The 23,750-nt window shown below is 38.3% G+C and overlaps 1 protein-coding gene across 1 annotated transcript; it reads right to left on the reverse strand.

The window, feature by feature from the left end:
• Positions 1 to 12: 12 nt before the first annotated feature.
• FAM149A (family with sequence similarity 149 member A) lies at positions 13 to 19,273 on the reverse strand. Its single transcript, XM_050337933.1, has 14 exons — positions 19,188 to 19,273; positions 16,656 to 16,766; positions 15,862 to 15,994; positions 14,212 to 14,354; positions 11,893 to 12,018; positions 11,562 to 11,732; positions 9,606 to 9,796; positions 8,045 to 8,199; positions 7,237 to 7,340; positions 6,804 to 7,031; positions 6,367 to 6,487; positions 5,487 to 5,615; positions 4,996 to 5,077; positions 13 to 4,247 (listed from the first exon to the last, which is right to left on the reverse strand). Exons 1-14 carry the CDS (start codon positions 19,253 to 19,255, stop codon positions 4,192 to 4,194), a joined length of 1,818 nt encoding a protein of 605 aa, XP_050193890.1. The 5' UTR covers positions 19,256 to 19,273; the 3' UTR covers positions 13 to 4,191.
• Positions 19,274 to 23,750: the final 4,477 nt, after the last annotated feature.

Here is a 23,750-nt window from a genome sequence, read left to right on the forward strand (position 1 = left end):
AGATAAAACCCATTGGTTAAGAACAGTTTAATGATTGAAATACAGTAAAGTAAAATAAAAATAGGAAATGGAGAGGAATAAAACCCAAGCAACACAAGTGATGCATAATACAATCACTCACCACCTGCTGATCAATCCCCAGTCCACCCCCAAGCAGCAATGGGCCCCTCCCAGCCAACTCCCACCAGTTCATATACTGTGCAGGTCATTCCGTGGTATGCAATATCGCTCTGGGCAGTCAGGGTTAGCTGTCCTGGCCGTGCTCCCTCACAGCTTCTTCTGGATCTCCTCACTGGCAGAAGTATGGGACACTGAAAAGCCCTTGATGTGGGGCAAACACAACTTAGCAACAATCAAAACATCAGGGCGTTATCAACATTATTCTCATAGCAAATTCAAAATAGAGCACTCTGCCAGCTACTACAAAGAAAATAAACTCCATGCCAGCTGAAACCAGGACAGGTACTTAAACAACAAGCAGAGACAGATGGAAAATATTTGTCTGCTGTTAAACAGGAGAGGTGAATTAGTCACCATCAAGACTGAAAAGGCAGAGGTACTTTCTTCACCTACATCCTTTCCAGTACCAGGCCTTAGGAACAAAAATCCTGGCTGATGCAAACACAGACCCACCACAGGTGAAGGAAGGGTTGATATGTGAACTCTTACAGGAGCTTGACCCCTACAGATTAATGGGCTCTGACAATACCCAACAAGGGTGTTAAGAGAGCTGGCTGACACGGCCCGAGGCCACTCTCCATAATCTTTGGGAAGTTGTGGAGTTTGGGAGACATCCCAGAAGACTAAAAGAAGGTTAATGCCAATCCCATCTACAAGAAGGACTTAAAGGAGGATGCAGGAAATGGCAGGTCCATTGGTCCTAGTCTGGTCCCTGGCAAACTTATGGAACAAATTCTCCTAGGAGCTGTCACAAGTCTAATGAAGCATGTGATTAAGAAAAGCCAGTATGGATTTATGAAGAGCAAATTGTGCTTGACAAAGCCGATTGCCTTTTACAACAAAGTAACCTGCTCAGTTGATACAGAGCAAGCAGTGGACACTGCCTACCTGGCTATCTCCAAGCCTCTGATATGATTTCCCACAGCTTCCTCCTACAGAATCTGATGTGTGATAATCTGGACAAGTGGTCCACGTGGCGGGTGGGGAATTGTCTGACCAGCCACACCCACCGGATGGTGTAAATAGCTCCTTTTCAAACTGGCAACCGTCACAAGTGGAGTCCCCCAGGGATTGATACTAGTAAAACCCTGTTTAATATTTTCATCGGTGATTTGGATGATGGGATCAAGTGTACCCTAATGAAGTTCATCAACAATACCAACCTGAGTGGGGAAGTGGACACTTTGGAAGGGAGAGGCGAGGCACCTTGCAGGAAGACCTGGATAGGTTGGAAGAGTAGGCTAGCAACCTGATGAAGTTCAACAAGGACATGCTAAGGTTATGCATTTGGGAAAATATAGTCTAGGAAGAGCAGCACTGGCTGTGACCTACCTGGCTGGGGAGCAGCTCTATGGAAAGCGACCTGGCGGTAACAGTGAAGAAACAGCTCAGTATAAGTGAACAGTTTGCTGCTGCAGTAAAGAAAGCCAACACAATGCTGGGTTGCATCAACAAGGACATCACCAGCAGAAATAAAGAAATCACTTTATCACTAGCACTTGACACAGTGCTGGTCAGGCCACATCTAGAACATTGTGTTCTGTTTTGGTCCCTGCTATACAAGAAAGATTTGGACAGACTGGATAAGGTACAGTGAAGGGCCACAAAATGACTAAAGGACTAAGAAGCCTGCTGTGGAAGGAAAGTCTGAAAGAAGTTGGTTTGTCCAGCCTGGAGAAAAGAAGCTTAGAGGACACCTTATCACCATGTCCTTGTATTTCAAGGGTACATACAAAGAAGACAGAGACTCCCTTTTTGTAAGGGATCACATGGAAAAAGCAAGGGGTGATAGGTGCAAGTCATACCTGGGGAGATTCTGATTGGATACAAAAAGAAAATTTTTCATGATGAGAACAATCAGCCATTGTAATGATCCCACTATGTGGGAAGTTGTGGATTCCCCAACACTGGACACTTCAGATTCAGCTGGACAGGATGCTGGGCCATCTTGTCTAGACTGTTAAAGCCACAGCCATTAAAGATTGGACTAAATCTTTAGATTTAGTCCAACATAGAATGAGTCAATGATATGATGATGATGATCAGGATGTAAGATGACAGTGATTCTGTCAGGTGCCCAAAGCTGACCAAAAGGTAAAAGTGTTAAAATACTTCTGGTAGACAGCAAACATTCCTCTTCCTTCTCTCCTGCCAGCTGAGAGCATTCTGTTGTGGCTCTAGTAATTAGCAGACTGTTTGTTGTTCTGCTCTTCTCTCCATATAGAAAACAATATAGAAGTCCACTGAGCTCCATTGCTTCATAGATGTCAGCAATCTTCTCTCTTTCGCAAAGGGTCAGATGATGAACCACTCCTCAGTGGTTCAGTGCTTATCACTTCACTTCTGTTGTTACAGAATCAAACAGTGCATGTTCATCTTTTCATTTAGTTCACAACATAAGATTTACATTGCTATGAAATGCAAAGTACAAGATGGAAAGGGACACATTTTGCCATTGCTTCTCTGCATTCTTGTTAAGGTCTGTACAATACAGGAGGGAGCACTCACAAGAGCAAAAGTATAGTTTGGACATGCTGCTGAAGACATTAATTCTGTAATTCTGGAAGTCCTCTTTGATGTGAGATTTCTGAAGCAACTCCATCAGATTGATCTGCAATTGTATGAAATTGCTCTGCAACTGCAAAGTTTAAGCATTCTGCTTTCTCAAATACTATACCATACCATCACCAGTGAGTGAACTTAATGTAGTCAAAGACAAATACTAAGCCAGTATCCAAAAGAATACAGTGCCTATAAAAAAGTGCATTTACAAAAATCAGAAGTCTGATTAACAGCATAGATATAAAATATACACTACAAATGCTTTGTGCCTGGGATTATTAATCCTTGAACATTCACAAAAAGTGAGGAGAACTGGTATTAGTTCCCAAGGAGAAGAAAAAACTGTTACTCGTCTTAACTGCACAATTTGGGCAAGTAACCTTTTCTCATCCTTCCTTTTCATTTCAACAGCACCTCAAATGCATCTGCTTCAACTACTGGCTCTCTGATGGAAGGAGGAATCCTTCGATCTGTGAATGCTCACAGTACTAATAGCCAGGGATCTGAGCAGTGCTTTGTTTCCTAGACAGAACACAATTCCAGTCTCCTTTTTGATCTTCCCATTTGGGTCTACACAAAGAGGTATGAAATAATGCTTTCATCAGTTAAGTAAATATTTTCTTGCTTAAGGCTCACATATTTCAAAAGATGATTAATTTGTACAATAACACATATTATTTTATAAGAAACCTCAAGAAGTGGGAAAAGTCTTACAGACTTGTCAGGATGCTGTTTCAATTGCTCGGCATCTATAGACATCTTCAGACTGGCAGGAGAAAATTATTTCCTGTAAACAAAGTTTATCCCAGCAGTTCCCATAGTAATTGATGACTAGAACAGTGTAAGCAAAAGCAATAAATGAATTCCATTACAAAAGAATTAATGGATAAAGAAAAAGTAGGGACAGACAATATTTGTAGGAAATCAACTGCAGTAAGCAGAAAAATAGAGAAATATTGAAACAGTGATTAAGGAGGAAGTACTGCAAACTCTTGTTTAAAAGTATAAATTTTATATATGACTGATGTTTACATAGACTAGAATATCTTTAACACTGAGCAAAAAAAAAAAAATCTGGGAGCAGGACTTTATGGCCTCAATGTAACTTATTCACTTCTATACACAGAATAACAATTCCCTATGAAAGACAGAAAAAGGAGGAATGCCTGAGAGGAAAGTGCAACAGCAGCATCTTGACGCTGCAAACAGAGAAGACATCTCAACCATTTATTTAATTTTGCTCTATTTTTTAATCTAACCTCTGGTCAGACAATTTTAAAAGAAGGCAATGCAGGCATTCTGAAGATTGCAAGGCTCAGTAAGCACCAGCATACTGCACACCTTCTTTATTACACAAAGATACTAGGTAGCAAATTTAGTGCTTTGCTCAGTCATTCAGTGCAGAGGGTTTCTGTTTCTTCCTAAAATGGGTTAAGAAGCAATCTGAAATCACTTTCTTGAGGTTGAAGGATTTCTCTGAACAGATCTGTAGTGATGCTGTGAGCCTGGAAAATATAAAACACTGTTAATTGTCATAGTTTCTGAAAGACACTCCAAGTTTATGTGTGAGTTACCACTAGTCTGCTCAGATCAATGTTTGATAACCTAACCTTATTTTTACATCACCTTTTATATAATTATGTTAATTATATAAGTGTTTAAACTCTAGGAACTTCCAAACAAGTAAGGGTTACATAAAATAAGGGTTACAAAATAAGCCAGGAATTAGCTAGTCAGTTTTATTGTAAAAATGCAACAAAATGAGCCACACAGGGTTGCTCTCTTTTTGGTATTGTAATTGAAAGACAAAGCTGTCAGTCAATATTGATTGTTTTTTTTAATTTAAGAGAGCTTTACACTTCTATTAAAAATGCGTATTTTAAATTTTTTTGTCAAATAAAAAGTTTACTAATTTGGGGGCTGACGTAAAATTTGTCATGAACAGCTCACAAGCATGAATATGTGTTTCTGCTCTAGCAGCTGCAAAAATATCTGGCCTGTACATGTGTACATACTCTTGCCATAATTGTAAAAAAGAGAGACAAGATGAGGAAGCTTTACAGGATTCCTACCCATCAGTTAGGACTACTTCAGACCAAGTGAGAAGAAACTTCAAACTCAAAAGATTCTGCCAAGCACACCTGCTCTTTTATGCCAAGATGGCTCCTCCTGAGCACTTCACTTTTTAACTGTATGATGGCTTCATAGATTTTTCTGGCCTTTCGCCTTCCAAGAGATTCTTACTTTGCCTACCTGTTATCAAAAATCCTTGATCCATCCCTCTGTGGTTAGCAATATCCATGGGAGTCAGTGATCTCTTCTGAGATGTGTCTCTCTGTAAAGAGGGAAGATACACTATTAACTGGTGTGATACACTTATCTACTGAAATGGTTTTTATGACCTAATCCAGCAGACTGAATCTTACCAAAGTGCAAAGCTCCAAGCAGCACTAAAACTGCACACCTCTAGCACACAGACTCCCTCAAAGGAAGACTGAACACCTCTAACATACACACAACCCTCAAAGGAACAGTTTGATGCATTAGACCTGAAAAAAAATTCTTCCTCATACAATAGTCCCACACCCTCTCCAAGACTTTTAACATCCTCCTCTCTCCAGGCAGCAAGAACCCCTGTACATCAGAAGTCAGGAGAGATCCAGAAATGAGACCTTCTGTAGATCAACAGTGGGCATGAATGAAATCATCTTCCCTTTGACATCTCTACTTATATTGTAACATACCCTGAATGTATGAGTTGTGTTGGGCCTTGAAAATTGATTAACAGTAACAGTTCTTTCTCTGAGTGGCGGTTGCTCTGTCTGGCCAGGCACTGCACTTGACACTCTGCTAAGAGCATATAGTCCTTGATGCTGAGAGAATTAAAACAAAACATTAAGAGAATGCAGCAATTGAATCAGTTAAAATGTTTTTTTTTTCTGTTGCCACACAAAAGTATACAAGGAGAAAAGAAAAATATGTTTTCACTAAACAAAAGCACCAATTTAAGGGTTCTCATGTTCTTCAGACAGATGTGAGACTGTTCCTAATATTAATAAATTCCCAAAGGCTTAAATTAATTAAAATAATAAAAGACTTTACATTTGTCTCAATTCAAAATATTATTCAGAAGAAGAATTATTCAACATGCCAATCTACTTTCATTCTGGTAATTTATGACTTCCCCAACCTTCGAAAATAGGCCAGTACAGTAAAATCTGTTTTGTTCAGTTGATATCCTTTTCTACTTCAGTCAGCATAATCTTCCACTTCTTATAACCTAACATTAATGAATAAAACACTGAAAGGAGCCTTTTAAATCCAGATGCATAAATGTGCAAGGTTACTATCTTGTTGATTTGTCATTTTTCTATTTTTTTAACCAGATTTTCCTGTTGTCAGAGAAGTCTTTCCACCATGATCTGTTTGTGACCTGAGGTTTTAAACTGGCTTCTCTTGTATTGTAATGATACCCCAATGTAATTCACATTAGCATGTTAAAACCATCCATGAAATACGAACCAAAACAAACTGTAAAATTGCTCATTTCAACCAGTGACACAGAGCACTTTATTTCTAAATAGCTTGAAGTTCTTCACCGGAACAAAAATTAACACAACTTACAGAGCTCTGTTGCAGTCGAGGTACTGAAAGATATTGTTCAACAGCCTCAGAATTTATTGGTGGTAACTTGTTCCGGGTTGCAGGTGCACGAGCAGAAGACAAACGATCTGAGCTGGCAACCCTACAGAATTTTAAGTGTTCTTCCTTTAGGAAAATTCATATTATGGACTTCTTCACTGATGCAATATGAAATTATAAAGTAGTACATTTCTTTATAGAGCTTGGCTACAAAACATAACAGCACCTAATACAGCAATTAAAAACTAAAACAAATCCCTTTTCTCAAAAAAGCATGGTTTGGCTTACTTTCTTTTTCTCTCTAAATTCTACAATTAATAACAAATCGTGGCTTAGTTTTCAAGTATTTTGCAAAATCTTGCATTGGTGAAATTTCAGTAAAGTTCTGAGAAAATCAGAGAATAAAATTAAAAACTCACAATTTTGTTCCTCTTAGGATTTCCTCATTGTATGTATTAGGAACTTTTGAGTAGAGTTGGTCAGAGGTGAGAGAAGGTAACCTCCGATGGTTTGGTTGTTTCCTAGAAGATGCCAGCAGTGCCCGAGATGATGACAGAATACTATTATCAGAAATTCTCCCCAACCTAGTATGGGCTGAATTTGGAGCACTAGAGGCAGCGCTTTGCTGTTTGTCTTCTTGCTCATTCCTAGGGAAAGAGAAAGAAAAATGAATTAGGATCAACAGATAAAAGGATTTAACAGCATATCCTTTCAACCTCTGCAAATCACTATCACATCAGTGATACGTACAAACAAAATCACTGCCTTTTTATTGCCTTTTTCTAACTGCAAAACATTTTTTTTGCAGTGTGAATTATGTCACATTTTGAAATTGTCAATATCAAAACCTACTGTATTTTTTCTACTCTGGTAACATGTCTCTGTTGGAGTGGTTTTGCTTGAATTGTCATCACACCGTTCAAATCACTACAGAAGTTACTGGAGAAACGTTGAACCTATTAAAAGCAATAATTATGCGTTAACCTTTATATTTTTTGAAGGAAGACCTCCAAAAGCACATAGTTAAGAGATATTTTACTTGCATTTTAGAAAAGTTTCTACTAAGATGGTTTAATAGAATTCTCAGTAGTAGATGGTGCAACTATGTAATTTTCAAAGGAAACGTATATGCAAAACAGGTGACAGAGGGAGGAGGTAGCAAGCAGGACAAAACAGAACATTTGATCAATATAAACATGAGCTTCCACAGACGGTTAAGGCCTAGTGCCAACGTATGGGTGGAAGCAGAGAAAATGAAGTTGCAACTTGACATCCCTGCAGTCCAGGGAAAAGCCCAGTTTGTTTTCTTAATTCTACCAAGAAGAAATGACTAGACCACAATAAAGCAAAGTTAAGGACAGGATACAGTCTAGGACAAAATACAGTCTAACAAGACTAAGTTGCTAAAGCAACTGCAGCAATACCTTAGTGGTAAATGGCACTGTTAAGAACCACCAAAGAAAAACATGTGACAACAAACACAAAATGCTCATTTAATTAATCCTCATTTTAAATCAGATAACTTTAAGTACACTTAATTGGTATAGGAAAAAACAAAACAGGGGAAAAAAGAGCCTTTTCAAGTTTCAATCAAGACTGTCAACAGTTTGCAGAAAAAAAAACAACCACTATTTGACAGAAAGTTATGTTTTATTTTTACCTGTGATGAAACAGAATGAGGCCCAAAAGATACACTTCGTGCTTCAGAGCCTCTGGAAAGAGGAATGCTCCCAGCATCTGTTACAATATGAATGGCTGGCAAATGTGGCAGTTTTACTGTAACAGTTTTCAGTTTTCCCAATTTTTTGTCACACTCTGCACAACAGTAAAAAAATTAGATGTAGTAAGAGGAATTTTCTGTTTACTAGTCATCCTTTGTTGGGGTTCAAAAAATATTACACTTCACAGTAAATAAAGACTTTCATATCTTTTTAAGTTTCCATGTTATTTAAAAATCTACCATAAATGATGTTTTCTAAAAGCATTCCCATTTGTTTATGCTTTCTCTGACACTGACATACACATTTGTCTATACAGTTAGAGTTGGAGATAGGTGTTTAAGAAAATATTGCTGAGACTTTCGAAATGTTACTTAAAAATCCCAAAAGATTTTTCTTTTTAAGCAGCAAAAAAAAAATTTAAAAATATATATTAAACAAAAAGTCTACTGATAGTATCCTTGTCTGACAGCAGCTACACAGTGTTTCATTTTGGGTATAAATTACCATCTTATTTCTATTATAAATACAAACTCTTTTCCTTCTTACTTGAGATACTTTGGTAACTAGCTTTGTCATAAGTTTATGACATTCAAAAAGATAAAAGAGCAAACCTATCATAATACTGCTAAGCTATCCCCCCTAAACTATAATAGTGAGAGCTAAACAACATGCCTGTGGTTTGAAAGGAACTTTTATATTTCAGTAACAGCTGAAATGTTAAATTCTGATGCTGCAAGCATTCTGAGAAATTTTGCCATTTCTTACTTTGTTGTATTCTTATATTTGAGGTTGAGTGTACTTTATACTTGAGGTAACTTGAGGTAACTTCCAAAACCCCCTCAGGTATTCTTCTATTACTGTACTTTTAAAATACATTGAAAGAACGGAAATTTCCCTCAGTCTCCAAAGACAATATATGCACAATAAATAGATTTTCACATCTAGTTAATTTTCCTTGCTACAGTCCGATAGAATACAAAAACATAAAATAAAATTACATCCATTTCTTTATCCTGTAGTAAACTCAGGAACTCTTAACGTCAGCAAGATTGTCTATCTCCTACCTAAGGGTTCTTTTTATTAACAAAGTTCAAACAATGAGGACTAGGAGACTTTGATTCCTAGGTTCCAGATTCACATCACATCATCAGTGACCCCCTGCTAACAGCATCAATTTGCATCTCAAGCCAGTGATTTTTATTTTTTTAAACATGCTCTCGTGAAATGAAGCTATTTCAGTCAGTATTTTTACTTTTTTTTTTCACCTCTCATAAAAAACTCCCTGAAAATTAGTAAAGAAGCTTTTATTTTAGGTGCCCATGTGTGTGTGTCTCTGTGTGTCCGTGTGTGCGTTCTCCTGGCAAGGCATTACATATCTTACAGTGCTCCAGCACTGGTTATCTTTAATAAAGATTGGAAAACCTGGTTATTTTAAGGGGTAAGGGAGAATCACTTTCTGAGTTAGATTCAATAAATACCATATTTGAAAATATCAGATACCTGGGATACTAGTTTCCCAATTTTTTTTAATCAGTTCCTCCAATATTTCAATGACACTGTTCCAGACATGATCAAATACTTCAGAAGCCACAGCATCTTTGATACAGGCATTGGGAGAAACAGGGGGAATGCCACGCTTACTCCTCTTCTCAGAGAGACACATCTTCTTTTGTTCCCAACTCTCATCATCACTAATAAAGAAAACAAATTCAAAAGAACTCATGAGTTTTGCCTTTTTTTCCCTTCCTTCCAATACAGAAACTTAAATACAGAAGAAAAGGCAGTCAGCTGTAGATCACCAAAAAATTCAAATGCACCCATAGGAACTGAACCTATCATACACATACAATGATTTCTCTTTTTTTTTGCTTGCAGTTGAAAAATTAAAAAATCCCATCAGGGCACTACAACAGAAAGATCTGCAGCTCTAGGAAACAGTTTTATACACGGTACATAGTCATTTGAGACTAAATCCTATATGTTTTACAGTAACATAAATGAACTATTATCTGCTCCATTTGTCAGGAGAACTAAAACATAGAATATTTCTTTTTTACCATGCCCTGTGTACCTGCACACATATGCAGTACTCCGCCATTGATCAAAGAAAAAACAACTTCAAAGGATTTCTGCAGTCTGACGAGAATAGCAGAGCACATAGCCTTACACATACCTTCTTCCTTTCCACTACTGTGAGGATGATTATGTTTTTTTGGTTTGTTTTTTTTTCTGCTTTCTCCCTACTTTGGGCAGCACATTGCAGCAACATTTCTTAACTTAGCCTTCTAATACACCTCTCAGGAGGGAAGTTTTAACCTTTTTCTTTTTCTAATGCCATCATATTTCTTTCTAAGGAATGTATTTTTTTGAAATCATAAAGATGAGTCCAAATTCATACTCTTTCTCTTCTCAGTCACTTCTTCACTTCTTCCTCAAACTTAACTGCATAATTCTTAACTATAACTGAAATGTGGCTGAGCAGTCCAAATCACAATCTGACCAAGCTATTTCCATATCAAGCCTTTAAATGCCTAATGTTTTAGTTATGGAGAACAAGGTATTCCAGGGTTGAAGGAAACAAGAGGCATATGAAGAAGGCAGAGAGAGGAACACACCTTCAGACAAGTCTCCCTCCCAGATTAAATTTGCTTACTTAGCAAAATGGGGAGAGAAGAATACTAAGAGAATTCTCAAAGGCTTGTAACCCCAGCTCTCTCTTCAAAAACACGGGACTGAAAGGGTGTCAGCCTGGTTCCTCGGGTTTTGAGAACAACCATGCCTTTGTCCTGAATGTGCATAAGACCTTAGCACAAAAAGCTATGCTTTGTGACCAACTAGTCTTACTGAAGTTCCCCTCATAGAGGCCTTTTAGGAAACAGTACATGATGATCTTTCATCTACTCAGTAGCCTAGCTGCTGGAACATTCAACTGGCTCACAGGAAACCTAGGCTGACTGTCAAGAAAATAATTGACTCCTGTCCCTCACAAAAGTGCTCTGAATGCAGGCTGCAACCAGCAGCTCTCCTCACAAAGCTGTGATACTGCACTGAAAGAATTTAAGATTCTTTGTCAGGGCAGACAATAAGAAAATGTACAATATAATGACCCTAAACAAGCTGCTGCTCAAGGCACTCACTTGGGGAGAGGGGATGCCTTCATTCTACTCCATCTCAAAATTAAATATTCTTTTTACTGAATCCATGTGCCAAACACCTCAAAAGAACTAGTGGTTAAGACACATTCCTCTGACATGGAAGATGTGAGTTTTGAACCACTAGAAAGACAACATACCTAATCTTCCACATGCTCAGTGACTGCTCTGACCACTGTGCTACCAAACACAGGGACAGAAGGAACTGTATCTTACAGAAGAGAAACACAATTTATGAACCCTGACTGGGTTCAATGATAATTTTTCATTATATTCTTCAAAAATACATATATCTGTTATTTACAGTTCCTTGCTGTCAAAGGCAAGATATTCTTCTATTTTTCCATCCATATCATAGATTTCTTCTTCCAGGAAGGAATACATGGCTGAGTCAGAAATCCCAGTAGAACTTGAATCCAGTGATTTATGCATTGGAGATGCTGTTGGGATCAGTTTAGAGCCTGAAATGCAGAGCCTGAAAAAAATATCAACAAAATGAGAATTAAACATTCAAAGAAAGAAGAAAGTACATATTTAATTATACTGATATGTTTCAGTAATACAAAAGTAGTATTTGTACATACTTCTGAAGGGGGGAAGACAAAAAGGAAAGCTTAAAATAAAAATCAACATACTCTTTCGTATTACTAGTATATTCACAGAGGCAGGGCAGACACTTAGTATCCAGATAGGCATCATTTCTGCTCTGAAAATGCTGAAAGCCTTCATCCTTTGGCACTAGGAGCTGCTTTCCTAGAACCCTGAATAAAATGGAGAGAACAAACAGTTTCTTAGATGGAAGCCTATGCCATATGCAAAGATTCAGAGTACAAATACCTGCAAACAGTAGGCAATGTAAAAGCACACATTATATCTGCTTTGAAAAGCAACTCATGGAGGGCTCAGAGCCTTGTGTAATACATTAACATCACCTAGTTTTTAAGTCATTCAAGTTAAGCTGATTTACACTAGATGAGATTCTAGTTTATAAACTTTGATAGCAAATAGTTAAACTTGTTAGATTATTTTAAATAAATATATAGCGAATAAAGTAAACACACTTCCCTTCTTACCAAAACCATGTAAGAAATATTTAAAAATGGATGCAGAAGACAAATAATACCTTCTGTGCCTTCACTTATCCAACTCCAGTAGCCATCAACGTGAGCAAAAGTGCTAATCAAATGCATAATGTAGAGGGACAGACAGAAAAGGTAAAAGCAACTCTAATAAATATACACAAAATTACGCTGTAAAATAATTTCTGAACACAGTATAGTTAAATAATCATTGCTTACTGGAATTTTTTTCACTAGAATTCACGAGGGATCTCAATAGAATTTACCAGTCAAATCTATAGTGCAAGTAGCAATGTTCAGACTCACCTGAACATGTTTTCTTGAGACTACCTTTTACAGAACAACACTTTATGCCACATGAAGCTCTAAGCAATGGCCTTTTTCACTCTTTATTTTGTAAGCCAAGAACAAAAGGCTTTCTCTTTAATAGATCTGATCTTTCTCTTACTGATGACAGTTCTCGAGTACATTTATTCGCACATGCTGAGCCACATATTCATATATCAACACAGCTGTTTTACAAATAAAAAAAAAAAAAAGGACAGCCAGCAAGCAATTTGAAGCACAACTCAGAAATCAATCTGGTATTCCAGAAACTATTCTTCTGAGAAACTAGTCAACACAGAGCGAGTTTAAATGTCTCATCTTAATAAATGAAAATAACTTCTGTTTTCTTTTTAAATCACAGGAGGTACCACATCCCTTAGTAGCAAATGATGCAGAAGCTGCCAGATTTCTTCAATTCACTTTCAACCTCTTGGACTTGGTTGGTATTGCCAGCATTAGATTTGAATCAAAAACTACTACATACAGGGAATCACTTAAAATAAATTCTACCCAGTGAAAATACCCTAAATAATATAGAGAAATTACTTAATATTTTGATTGAATTACACAACACAAAAATCTGTCTCCATTTTATGCATACTCTATTACTCTTCACAGTATCTAAACAAGGCAAAACATGGTTTGATGCTAGTGAAAATTGCCTCAGAGTTATCTGACAATTCTCCTTTTTTTCATGACAAAGAAATTGTTAGTTGATTTTAGTTTATATTTAAAAGTACCAAGCCTGTGCAAATTACCTAAAAGCACTGAAAGCAAACCACAGTTACTGACAGCATTCTTTTTAATGGTGTTAACAAACTATTGACTAGAAGACAGTGATTATACATGCATGCCTATGTTTAGAATAAGAGTAACCATATCTCACAAAGAATGTCATGCCATCATTTACGAAGGCAAGACAGTACAATGCAGAGCAACACTGACTTGTCCCCTGTGCTACAAGAAGCAGTCATCAGGCTGCCTAGAAATTCTGCACATCTATGCAAAGCAATTCTTATTAATCATGTGTGCATCCTCCTATCTATTCAAGGGGTTATTGCTGGGTTAATATAACACATTGTTTTACATGCCCAGGAGGAGGTTGTGGCTGTGCAGTATATGTGAGGCATGTGGTTGCCCTTTATATTTTGTTACTTTTCAGAAGAATCAATTACAGAATTACTGAATTTCCTGGAATTTCACAGTATGTTTTCACTTACAGTAAAACCAAATATTTATTTAAAAGATGTATTCTTTATTTAGGAAAAGTCATTATGAAAACGGTGTGTTATTATTTTCTCATTACATCCTGCTAAAATATCTTTGCCTACAATCATTGTACTAAGCAAAATAAAGGGCATTAGTGGAAAAGCACCACTTCCCAGACTTACTGTGCAACTATGGCACAGCTCAGTCCCAGAGAGACAGATTTGAATGCATAAGTGTTGCTGATGCCATACATCAAGAGCAATCCATAAGAGGGTACCCCAAAAATTCAAATTAGAATGATAACTGATTAAAACTAGTACTAGCAAAACATTTCTTTACCTTAGGTGAGGAAATTGTTCAACCCAATTGGCACATTCAACCTGCAGGCTCTCTGTTTGGGTGGTCACTTTTCCTTCAAACAGCATTTCATCAATCTCCAAAAATAACTGATGTACTCTCTGTGTGTTGGCTTTATCAAATTCCTACATATCATGAAGTTAATAGTTGTTAGCAAATTGGCATCTAAATTAAAATTACCACAATATATAAAGAACAAAACAATTTGAATCAATTTAGCTGGGCATGTCAGAATGCATGTTCAGACCATTTATTTGGGACACACAATGTATATACTACAATGCAAAGAAAAAAAAAAGAAATCCTACATAACTGACCTGAGCAAGTTGATTTAGCAAAAAGGAACTAGAAGTCTATATTTCTAGGATGTTAACAGATAACTGACAGCTGCCTGGGATTAGCCAATAGAAAAAAACCCACAAAATTATAAGGTGTCTGGACTACCAGGCTGCTCCCTGCTCCAATATGAACCACGCACACTGCATCTTTGGGACCCATGGCATCAAAGCTCCCTGCTCTTTCAAGCACTGCTCTCCCTTTCTGAGTAAAACAGCTAAGAGGGCAAAGAGGGGGCACCTTCCACCTGCATGACCTAGTCTGGTGGTTAGGAAACAGCCCTCAGTGTGAGAAATGCCCTTCCAAACCTCTTCACTGAAACCACAAATCAGTGCAACCAGAGACAGGTGAGCACAGAGGTATATGAAAATAACAGGGAAGTGCCTGATTTCATCCAGTGATGTGGACACAAGCACTTGGCTGAGGGTTCCTCGGCTGGGGCACTGTTCATAATGACACTTGCCACTTACATTAGATACTTTGATACACTAAAAAAAGGGGTAATACTCGGGGCCCAAATCACACTTGTTCATTTCCAGCTGAATGTTTCAAAGCATTCCAGGCTACAGAAGGGATCACACCAAGAAGGAATGAGAAAATAACTCTCACACAGGTTAATGTATAATCCAGAGGAAGGCTTTCTCCTGAAGGCCTGCAGCGACAGATGGGGTCAGTACCCTAAAGATTAGGACATTATGCAAGAATAATGGCAGAACTACCACTACCAGCCATGGAAGGCCTTTTAAAATGAAAGTGGCAGCAACTGCAATGCTTTTGGATTTATTCAACACTGCCAGCCTGCACCAGCTATGCCTCAGAGGTCAGCCTCCACAAAAGGTACAACCTCCCTCTGCATCATCTACAAAACAGAACTGAGCTTATGTAAGAGCTAAATATTTACCAAGACTGGGAAAATTATACACATGTTCATGAATGTACTTTATAACTGAAAACACCTGAGAATAATTCAATTTAGACATTGTCTGCACTATGCAGTATTTAAAAACACATGTAATCATTCTGATGGATTCAGAAACCTAAGCCAACCTTCTTCAGTAAAACAGGTTTGTTTTCCTCAAACTTCATAATTTCAAAATTTTATTCCATTTTTCTTTGTTACCCATTAGTTGCACTGATACCAACTTGCAAACAAAACTATTTTTAAAATATTCAATAATTCAATTTATTCAATCACTAGGCTATTACGGATGAGGTGCTGCATGCCCATTTTCAGTAAATATTAACCTTTTCTACAATATTTCAAGAAAGGGAACTGTAAAAGTTTTCATGACATACATCATCCCTCCAGGAGTAAATCGAACTTCTTTCAGTAGACAAACCAGTAGTATAGCTGTGTATTCCAGACCAAGAATTCTTCAACTCTGTGGGTGTTGTACAACCACTAGATGAAAGTGATGAAAGCGTTTCACTGAAAATGTGACAAATTAAAATAAAGAACACAATTATTTTCTGTATAAACATTTTTAAAATAAAGCAACCAGTCACAGAAATGGACAGCAACACATATTCCTGTCGAGGTGAAGAGGTGCAAGCATATGTTTTCAAGTAGAGTGCTATGAATACATGCTCCTATTAGTACCTACAAGGACTCCCTGAAACAATCTCTCAGCCTTGGCCATATTGATCACCACCACTGGTCTACTCTGGCCTCCAGTCAGGAGGCCTGGAGACACACTATCTGTAACACTGCTGCTTCTTTTGGGAACACATGCAGGATCACTCTCGAGGAGAAGAGACAACGCAGAAAGAATCGTGTCTTGTTGACTATACTTGTCCCATATTATTATGCTTTTGTATATATATATATATATCTATATATATATCTATATATATATCTATCTCATTGAAATTGTATGGACCCTCTAAAATACACATATGTATGTCTATATGTATTTGAATATATACGTACACATGTTCCTGTATTTCCAGCTCTAGCAATTATTTGGTTTCTCCAGTTCAGCTAGCGACCCCATGAAAAACCATGGTATAGATAACATAAGCCTTCTTTAACTCCATTGTCTAGGTCAAAAGTGCATTAATGAAGTACTGTTACAGAAGCACATGCATACCAAGTATAGCTGTCGATGGCTTCCTGCACATTTTTTGCAAAAACTGATGGAAGAGACTCTCCACTTTTTCCGGAGATACATCGACTTGTGGAACCTCTGGACAGTCCCTTCCTATAAACACAGAAACACATCATTCCATAATTTTAAATAAAATTAATTCACACCTCCAGTGGAGGGGAGGGAGGGGAAAAGACAACTATTCCGTCAAATTTTTCAATCCTATCCATCAACACAATCATTTGCTTGATACAAACTACCTTATTTTAAAATAGACTTGTTTAACTCCACAGGCATTCTCCTTCAACTGTGCAATTTAAACTTCGCACAAAGCACACACAGATGTAACAGCACCTCACTAACAGAGCCAAGACACACACCAGTAACTGCCCATTCAGTAATTTATTTACCAGCATGTTTCTGTTCAATCATTAACAGAGTCCACCTTCTCAGCTGTCTCTCCACATAAAAAGAAGTTATAGATAAGGTGCTAAGCAAACAGTGGTCTTTACTAAAACTAGTTTAGTATATGTTTTAATGAAGGAAAGTTATGTTTGTTCGTTTGGGGGGTTGCATGTTTTTGTTGGGTTTTTTTAGCTTTTTTTTTAATGGAAACTGTTTATAATCACATATTTCTATAATCCTACTAAGTTTTGTCATCAGTATGCTAAGCCCACCTCTTCAGAACATACACAGATGTGTCCTCAGAAACACCTTTATAACAACAGAGTGCTTTACCAGTAAAAGTTCCTATTTTCATCCCATAAAATCCTCAGGTCGTAACTGTGAAGTAGCATGATTACACCAAAGTACATTTGTGAATGAGTAACTGTAAGGAAAAAGCTAACAGTTCAAGAATTTTCTTCATTTCTTTTGACAAGAACTGTAGCTTGGCCCTGCAATAGTTAGGATTGCTGTCTTCTTTCTATCCTGATATTCATCTTGCCATTACACATATTACAAAGATACATGTCAAATTCTAACTCCCCACTCAAATCAACTACATCACAAATGCTACTCCTATGTTTTGGTTAATAAGACACCAAAAACCTACCAGAAGTTGAACTTTTCATGACAAAAGACCTTCAGTTGCAAATTCTTGGAGCAGTGGAAAACATCTCTGTGTGTTTGCTCAAAATATACTAGCTCTTCTCTAGGTATCTGCTTTTGGCCAGTCAGCACCAGGAGACTCTACGAAACCTCATGCAGTTCTGTTCCATGACTGGAGTCTCGTTTTGTCCTAACACCAAAATCTACCTCCCAGGCAGCAACAAAGACCTCACAGCCCATCTTCTACATAGAATACTATTTCCTTCTGTTTTGTACATATCTCTCTGTCATTTCATTTGCGAGGTTATTGGTAAGGTAGCCTTATAACGTCTTTCAATATTATCATAGCTGATTTTTTAGCTTTTTTTTTTAAAGGAAATTGTTTATAATCACATATTTAAAATAATCTTTCTTAGTATTTTTCCACAGCTTAATATCACCACCAAGATTTCACACTTCACTATTCATGTCTTTACCTGGTCAATTAGCTCAAACTGCCCTGGACAGATTTCAATGTAACACCATTGGAGAAGGAAACCATTTACTGTTACCTTCTGCTTCATATTGTAGTCATTTGCCTGTACAAGAACCCTTTCCTCTTGTATTCCAGCTGCTTTATTTACTTGACAGACTCTTGGCAGCATAAGCTAACTACACCGATTGGGTCTCCTGTATCTCTAAGACTTTCTGACTTCTCAAAGAACCCAGTGGGCAGAGGTTAGGGGGGAGTTTACAGGAAACCTGACCCTACATAGATGAAAAACACAGAAATATCACCACTAATATTTCATGGACCTTCTCTTGGAAACTACATATAGCATTATACTTAACAGCATAACACAGAGAATCAAAGAATCATCAAGGTTGGGAAAGACCTCTAAGGTCAGCAAGTCCAATCATTAGCTTAACATTGCCAGGTCCACCACTAAACTGTTTCTAAGTGCCTCGACTACATGTTTTTTGAACCCTTCCAGGGATTCCATCACTTCCCTGAGCTGCCTGTTTCAATACCTGATCACCCTTTCAATGAAGAATTTTCTTCTAAAATCCAATCTAAACCCTCCCGGCACAACTTGAGGCTGTCTTCTCTAGTCTTGATGTGAGTGAGATGCAGCAAAATAGTGTTTCTGCCGCATTGTTCCACTGCATGTTGTAGTATTACTGTAGTCTCCTGACTCCTTGGATCACATGCCATTAGAAGATGTGCCAGGAAATTATTGCAGTAGAATAAGACGAAAGGAAAAACCTCTCCCAGCACATCCACAGCATCACTTCCCCTGCGCTGGCAAGCAAACACCAGGAGCTGCCGCAGCTCCCGACTGCTCCCAGCCCTCGCCGAAGGCTCCGCAATTGCGGACATTAAACGGGAAGGAACAAAACAATCACGCCGTCCGCCTGCACCGCGCCAGCGCTCCCGCCGCCACGGCCCGCAGCCCCCGGCCCCGCACTCACCCCACGACGAGCAGCCCCCGGCCCCGCACTCACCCCACGACGAGCAGCCCCCGGGCGCTGCCGCAGCCGCCCGGCGGGCCGGGGCCCCGCGCCCCGCGCATGGGGGAGCTCCGGGCGGCCCTCGCAGCGCCCTGGGGCGGCACGGCCGGGGGCGGCAGCGCCGGGGGCGGCACGGCCGGGGGCGGCACGGCCGCAGCACCCGCGGGGCCCCCGCGCCGCGACACAGCACGGGGCAAGGTCTCCTCCCAAAAAAATGGGCGCCGGCAAAGGTAAAGCCTCAGCCTGAACGAGGGCGGCGTACATCTCCCCCGCCTCTCGTCTCTCAATGCGCAGCCAGAGAAGGCCCAGTTTATGGTCTTTCTGCCCGGAGGGGGTTTCCCCCGCCTTCACAGATGAACGAAGGTTATGCGGTGCTGGAGAACTGAATAAAGAATTTTCCTTGTTAATTAATTGAGCTCTCCTCCGAACTATCCCTGTGCACATCACTAATCTTCCACAGCACAGTTGCCAGAGCAGAGCATAGGTTGTCAGCTGCAAATTTACAGTATCTCCAGTAATCCACTAGCTCCATTAATCTCTAACTCCCATATATAAATTCTGGCACCTGATGAAAGCCACTCTTGGAAGAGGAAGCATATCTGCTCATAAGCAAGAAGAAAATAAAAATATTCCAGCATATAGCATTGTAGTTGAATATTAATACCTCAGAAAACATAAGAAATACATACATCCTTTTCCCTCTAGGTGAGGTAGTCATCTGTCCAACTTGATTGCAGTCAAGCATAGTACACTCTCACTGTATTTCTTGACAAAACACACATCTTTTTTCCTCATACTAAGAGCACTTCTACCCCCTTCCAACAACTTCAGTGACCACAAACTGCTAAGTATGACAGACAGTACTGAACAACATTGGAGATCCTAGAGGAGGTCATATCTGAAGACTCTAACCTCGCTGCCACCGTCCAAGCTCGCTTGGCCCCAGCAGATGAACCTTAGGATTAAAGGGTGGGCTCAGTTCTGCGCACACTGTGTCTCACCTAAAAAATCCAATGCGCAGGCTGGAAGGTGTAAAGACCTTCCCCAGATCTTCGCTCGCGAAGACTGGCCATTATTATTATTATTTATTGTAACAGTGCTCAGGGCTGAGCATACTTACATGTAGTTAATACAGCAACCTGAATTCTTCAGTGGTTTAGACCTTTTATGAGACAGATTCAGTGACTTTTACTGCTGTTGAAAGAAGTCACTTTGCCTCAGCCTTTAATCACTTATTACAGCAATACAAAGAAAATCAAGGTAGATGACAACAATGCCTGTTCCTGATTACAGTCCCTACACCTCAGCTTTCTCAAAGTCAAGACAACTGTGGAATATCTTGAAAAGACATCCCTGGAATAGTTTAGCTGTGGTAACTCCTGTAGGTGCACAGTAAATAGCCAGAACCAGGACAACCATGACCTGTGTTAAAGTCTGTTCCTTCCTTTACAAAACAAAGTAACTATAAACTGTTCCAACTTTAAAGACAGGCTCATTTGTATATACTAATTTTATTCTTCTGCAAATTTTGAATGCATTTAAAATTATAAAGCCTTTAGGATGGCATGAACTTGCAGAGTATTATATGTATCATTTTAAACCTATTTCTAAACTTGGTTCACTGTAAAAATATAAATGCAAGTATAATATTTGGTTCTAGGTAACAAATTCTGAAAGCAAGATATTGTAGAAGTAAATCTGACTTTTTAATATAAATTATGAATCAACAGTAAGGCAAATGCTATCATCTTAATTAACTGCAATAATAAAGAATGCTAATTAGTGTTTTCGAGAAGGTGTTTTATTTCTTTAGATCTGATAGGAGGCATTTACTGCTGCAGGATCAAGTATCTGAACAGAGAGGGAGGGAGCAGCACACTAACAAAACACTTGGAAGTGATCCACAACATTCCCAATATATATTCTTGTCATGTACATTGGGAAATCCAGTTAATATCTTTTTAAAATAAATTTCATCAGCAGAGAGATCAAAACATTTTTGTTTTCAAAACATTTTGTTTATATAACTGAAGAAAATTTGGCATATAATAAATCATTAAGAATACATGCAGAACTTCATCCTCTCTGAACACTGAATTAAAAAAAAATTAATCTGAAATGTTGTGTTGCAACAGCTCTGCAGTATCTACAATACAGAATGAAGCAATGCAAGCACAGGGAGACCTTAGTCTGCATATGTTCAGGTATATAAATACCCTTCTCCTTCCTCTAAAACCACAAACGCCCAGCTTGAGATGTCAAGATGTCACATCATACTGCTAAAAGCTTCTACAGCCTAATAGACTTGAGGACCTGAAATTTCTCTTCTATCCTTTCTATAATGTGACTTCCATGGTGTTGGATTGGAAGAAAGGCACTACTGAAAAACCCTTCACCTATCCCACAGACTCAACCCCTCATAAAAAAAACCAAAAACAAAAAAACAAACAAAAAAACCACCACAACCACAAAACCAAAACAATAACAACAAAAACCAAACAAAAACAAACAAAACCCAAAACAAAACAAAAAACCACACAAGATAAAACAAGCAATTGCACAATACAATCACTCACCACCAGTGACCAATTCCCAGTCCGTTCCTGAGCAGCAATGGGCCCCACAGAGACAACACCATCACCACCCTCATCCCCAATTTATATGCTGAGCATGACATTCTACGGTATGAAATACCTCTTTGGCCAATTCAGATCAGATGTCCTGGCCACACTCCTTCACAGCTTCTTGTGCACTTCTTTGCTGGCAGAGCACGGGACACTGAAAAATCCTTGACTTGGGGTAAATACTACTTATCAACAATCAACGATTGTTGTGTTATCAACATTACTGTCATACTGAATCTAAAACATGGCACTGTGCCAGCTACTAAGAGGAAAATTAACTCTATCCCAGTCAAAACCCTGACAGAGGACTATCAGCCAAGCAGAGGCATTACACACTGATGATGGACAGAATTCAGTTAGGATGTCCTGCTGCACATCCATGAGAAATCCCTCATGCACACTGCCACTTTCTGATAATTAAGAAGAGACATCAAGTTGCTGTGCTAATCCTGTATTTCTTGCTGGCTGCAGCCTGTACGACACAATGCCACTACATGACCTAGCAGCTAGCCAGCTTTCACCTCACATTAGAACTATGAACTGAATAAACATGTACAGCAGCATTTGAGCTGTGTGTCCATACACACAGGAAGAAAAAAGAATTATGTACACTATGATGTACACTTTAATTTCAGGTCATAGAAAGATCACAAAGAAATCAAAATTAAACTCACTGGTTGAACAATTAATTAAAACCTCTGGTGAGGGTTGAGATAGGAGGATGTTTTTGAGATAGTAGACAGAAAGACAGTTAACAAATCTATCCAGAAGAGTCCACTTGGCCAATAGAGGATATATTTTGAAGACTATTAAGAGTTCAGCACACCTAGTCAGGAGAGGGAAGAGTAAGGGTACAAAAACTTTCATGCATTCAGAAAATGTTCTTAAAAGCAATGAGCAGGAGGAAGAGAAGGAATAACATGAAAAGGAGAGATCATGAAAGCCATTAGAAATACAGTGTGAAATAGAAAGCAAGACAAAAGGGTGGGATTCTTAATGTCATGTAATAACCTATAATAAACAATCCATAGGGATTTACATTTTGGTGTAGAAAAGTTCCCAATATGCTCTTTGTAAAGAACTGCAACATGGTTATGCCATTAAAAATATTTGGCAGTCAGTATGACTTCGGACAATTGGTCACATTAAGTATTTTTATTGGACTGTGTCTCCCTTGGTTACAAATCAGACATACTTTGTAAATATGTATTTGTAAATACTCCAAACGTATTCTCTAAAACAGTGCACGCAGCTTGCTTGCACTCCATCTCATCAGCTACACCTTAGGTAATGTTTTACTTCTGCACTGCTTGGAAAGTTGACAGATGTTTTAGCGAGTGACAAGTTATTATAGCCATGCTGATGATTTAAGATAGAACTTTTTCAACCTTGACATATTTAATCCCTTATTTTTAAGTGACTAAAACTGTGAAACATTTTTATGTGTGCATCTGTTTTATTTATCAATGGACAGTTATTTGCTGACCATACAACTGAATGCTGTGTTTTGTTTTGTCTCACCATGAAGCTTTATATTTCAAAGAAAACACTGCAACAATATTCTTAGAGATTGTTAAACCATCTCATTGCAACATAACACATACCATTGCTTAAAGCATACTATTTATGATTTATCCCTAAAGTTTATAGAATTAAAAAAAATTACCAAAACCATTCCAAACTCTCTGATTGCAGCCTAAAATGTGTCTATATATATATATTACGCAAAAATGCTAAAAAGCTTTATGTGTTAATCCTCACATACTTCCAGTGCTTTTAGGAACTAATTAGAACATGCTTTTGTAAAAAATACAGGGGTAAGAGGAAAAAAGAAAAAAATTAAAAGACAGAGATTTTTACCAATAGCTTCCTGTATTGGTTACTTAAGTCTTCCATTTTAGAGAAAACTCTAAGGTAAAAAATCAGGTAAAAA

This window comes from Myiozetetes cayanensis, unplaced genomic scaffold (assembly GCF_022539395.1).
Source record: "Myiozetetes cayanensis isolate MyiCay16 unplaced genomic scaffold, myiCay2020 scf7, whole genome shotgun sequence".
Lineage (NCBI taxonomy): Eukaryota > Metazoa > Chordata > Aves > Passeriformes > Tyrannidae > Myiozetetes > Myiozetetes cayanensis.

What these genes read in the sequence shown, in the direction of transcription:
- FAM149A (XM_050337933.1), bottom strand. Translation starts at nt 19,255, where the DNA reads ATGCGCGGGGCGCGGGGCCCCGGCCCGCCGGGCGGCTGCGGCAGCGCC. An exon ending in ATCCTAAGAGGAACAAAATT is followed by an intron (nt 6,488 to 6,803) that starts GTGAGTTTTTAA and finishes AAAATTCTGTAG; the next exon opens with GGTTGCCAGCTCAGATCGTT. An exon ending in CTCGACTGCAACAGAGCTCT is followed by an intron (nt 5,616 to 6,366) that starts GTAAGTTGTGTT and finishes TAATTCTCTCAG; the next exon opens with CATCAAGGACTATATGCTCT.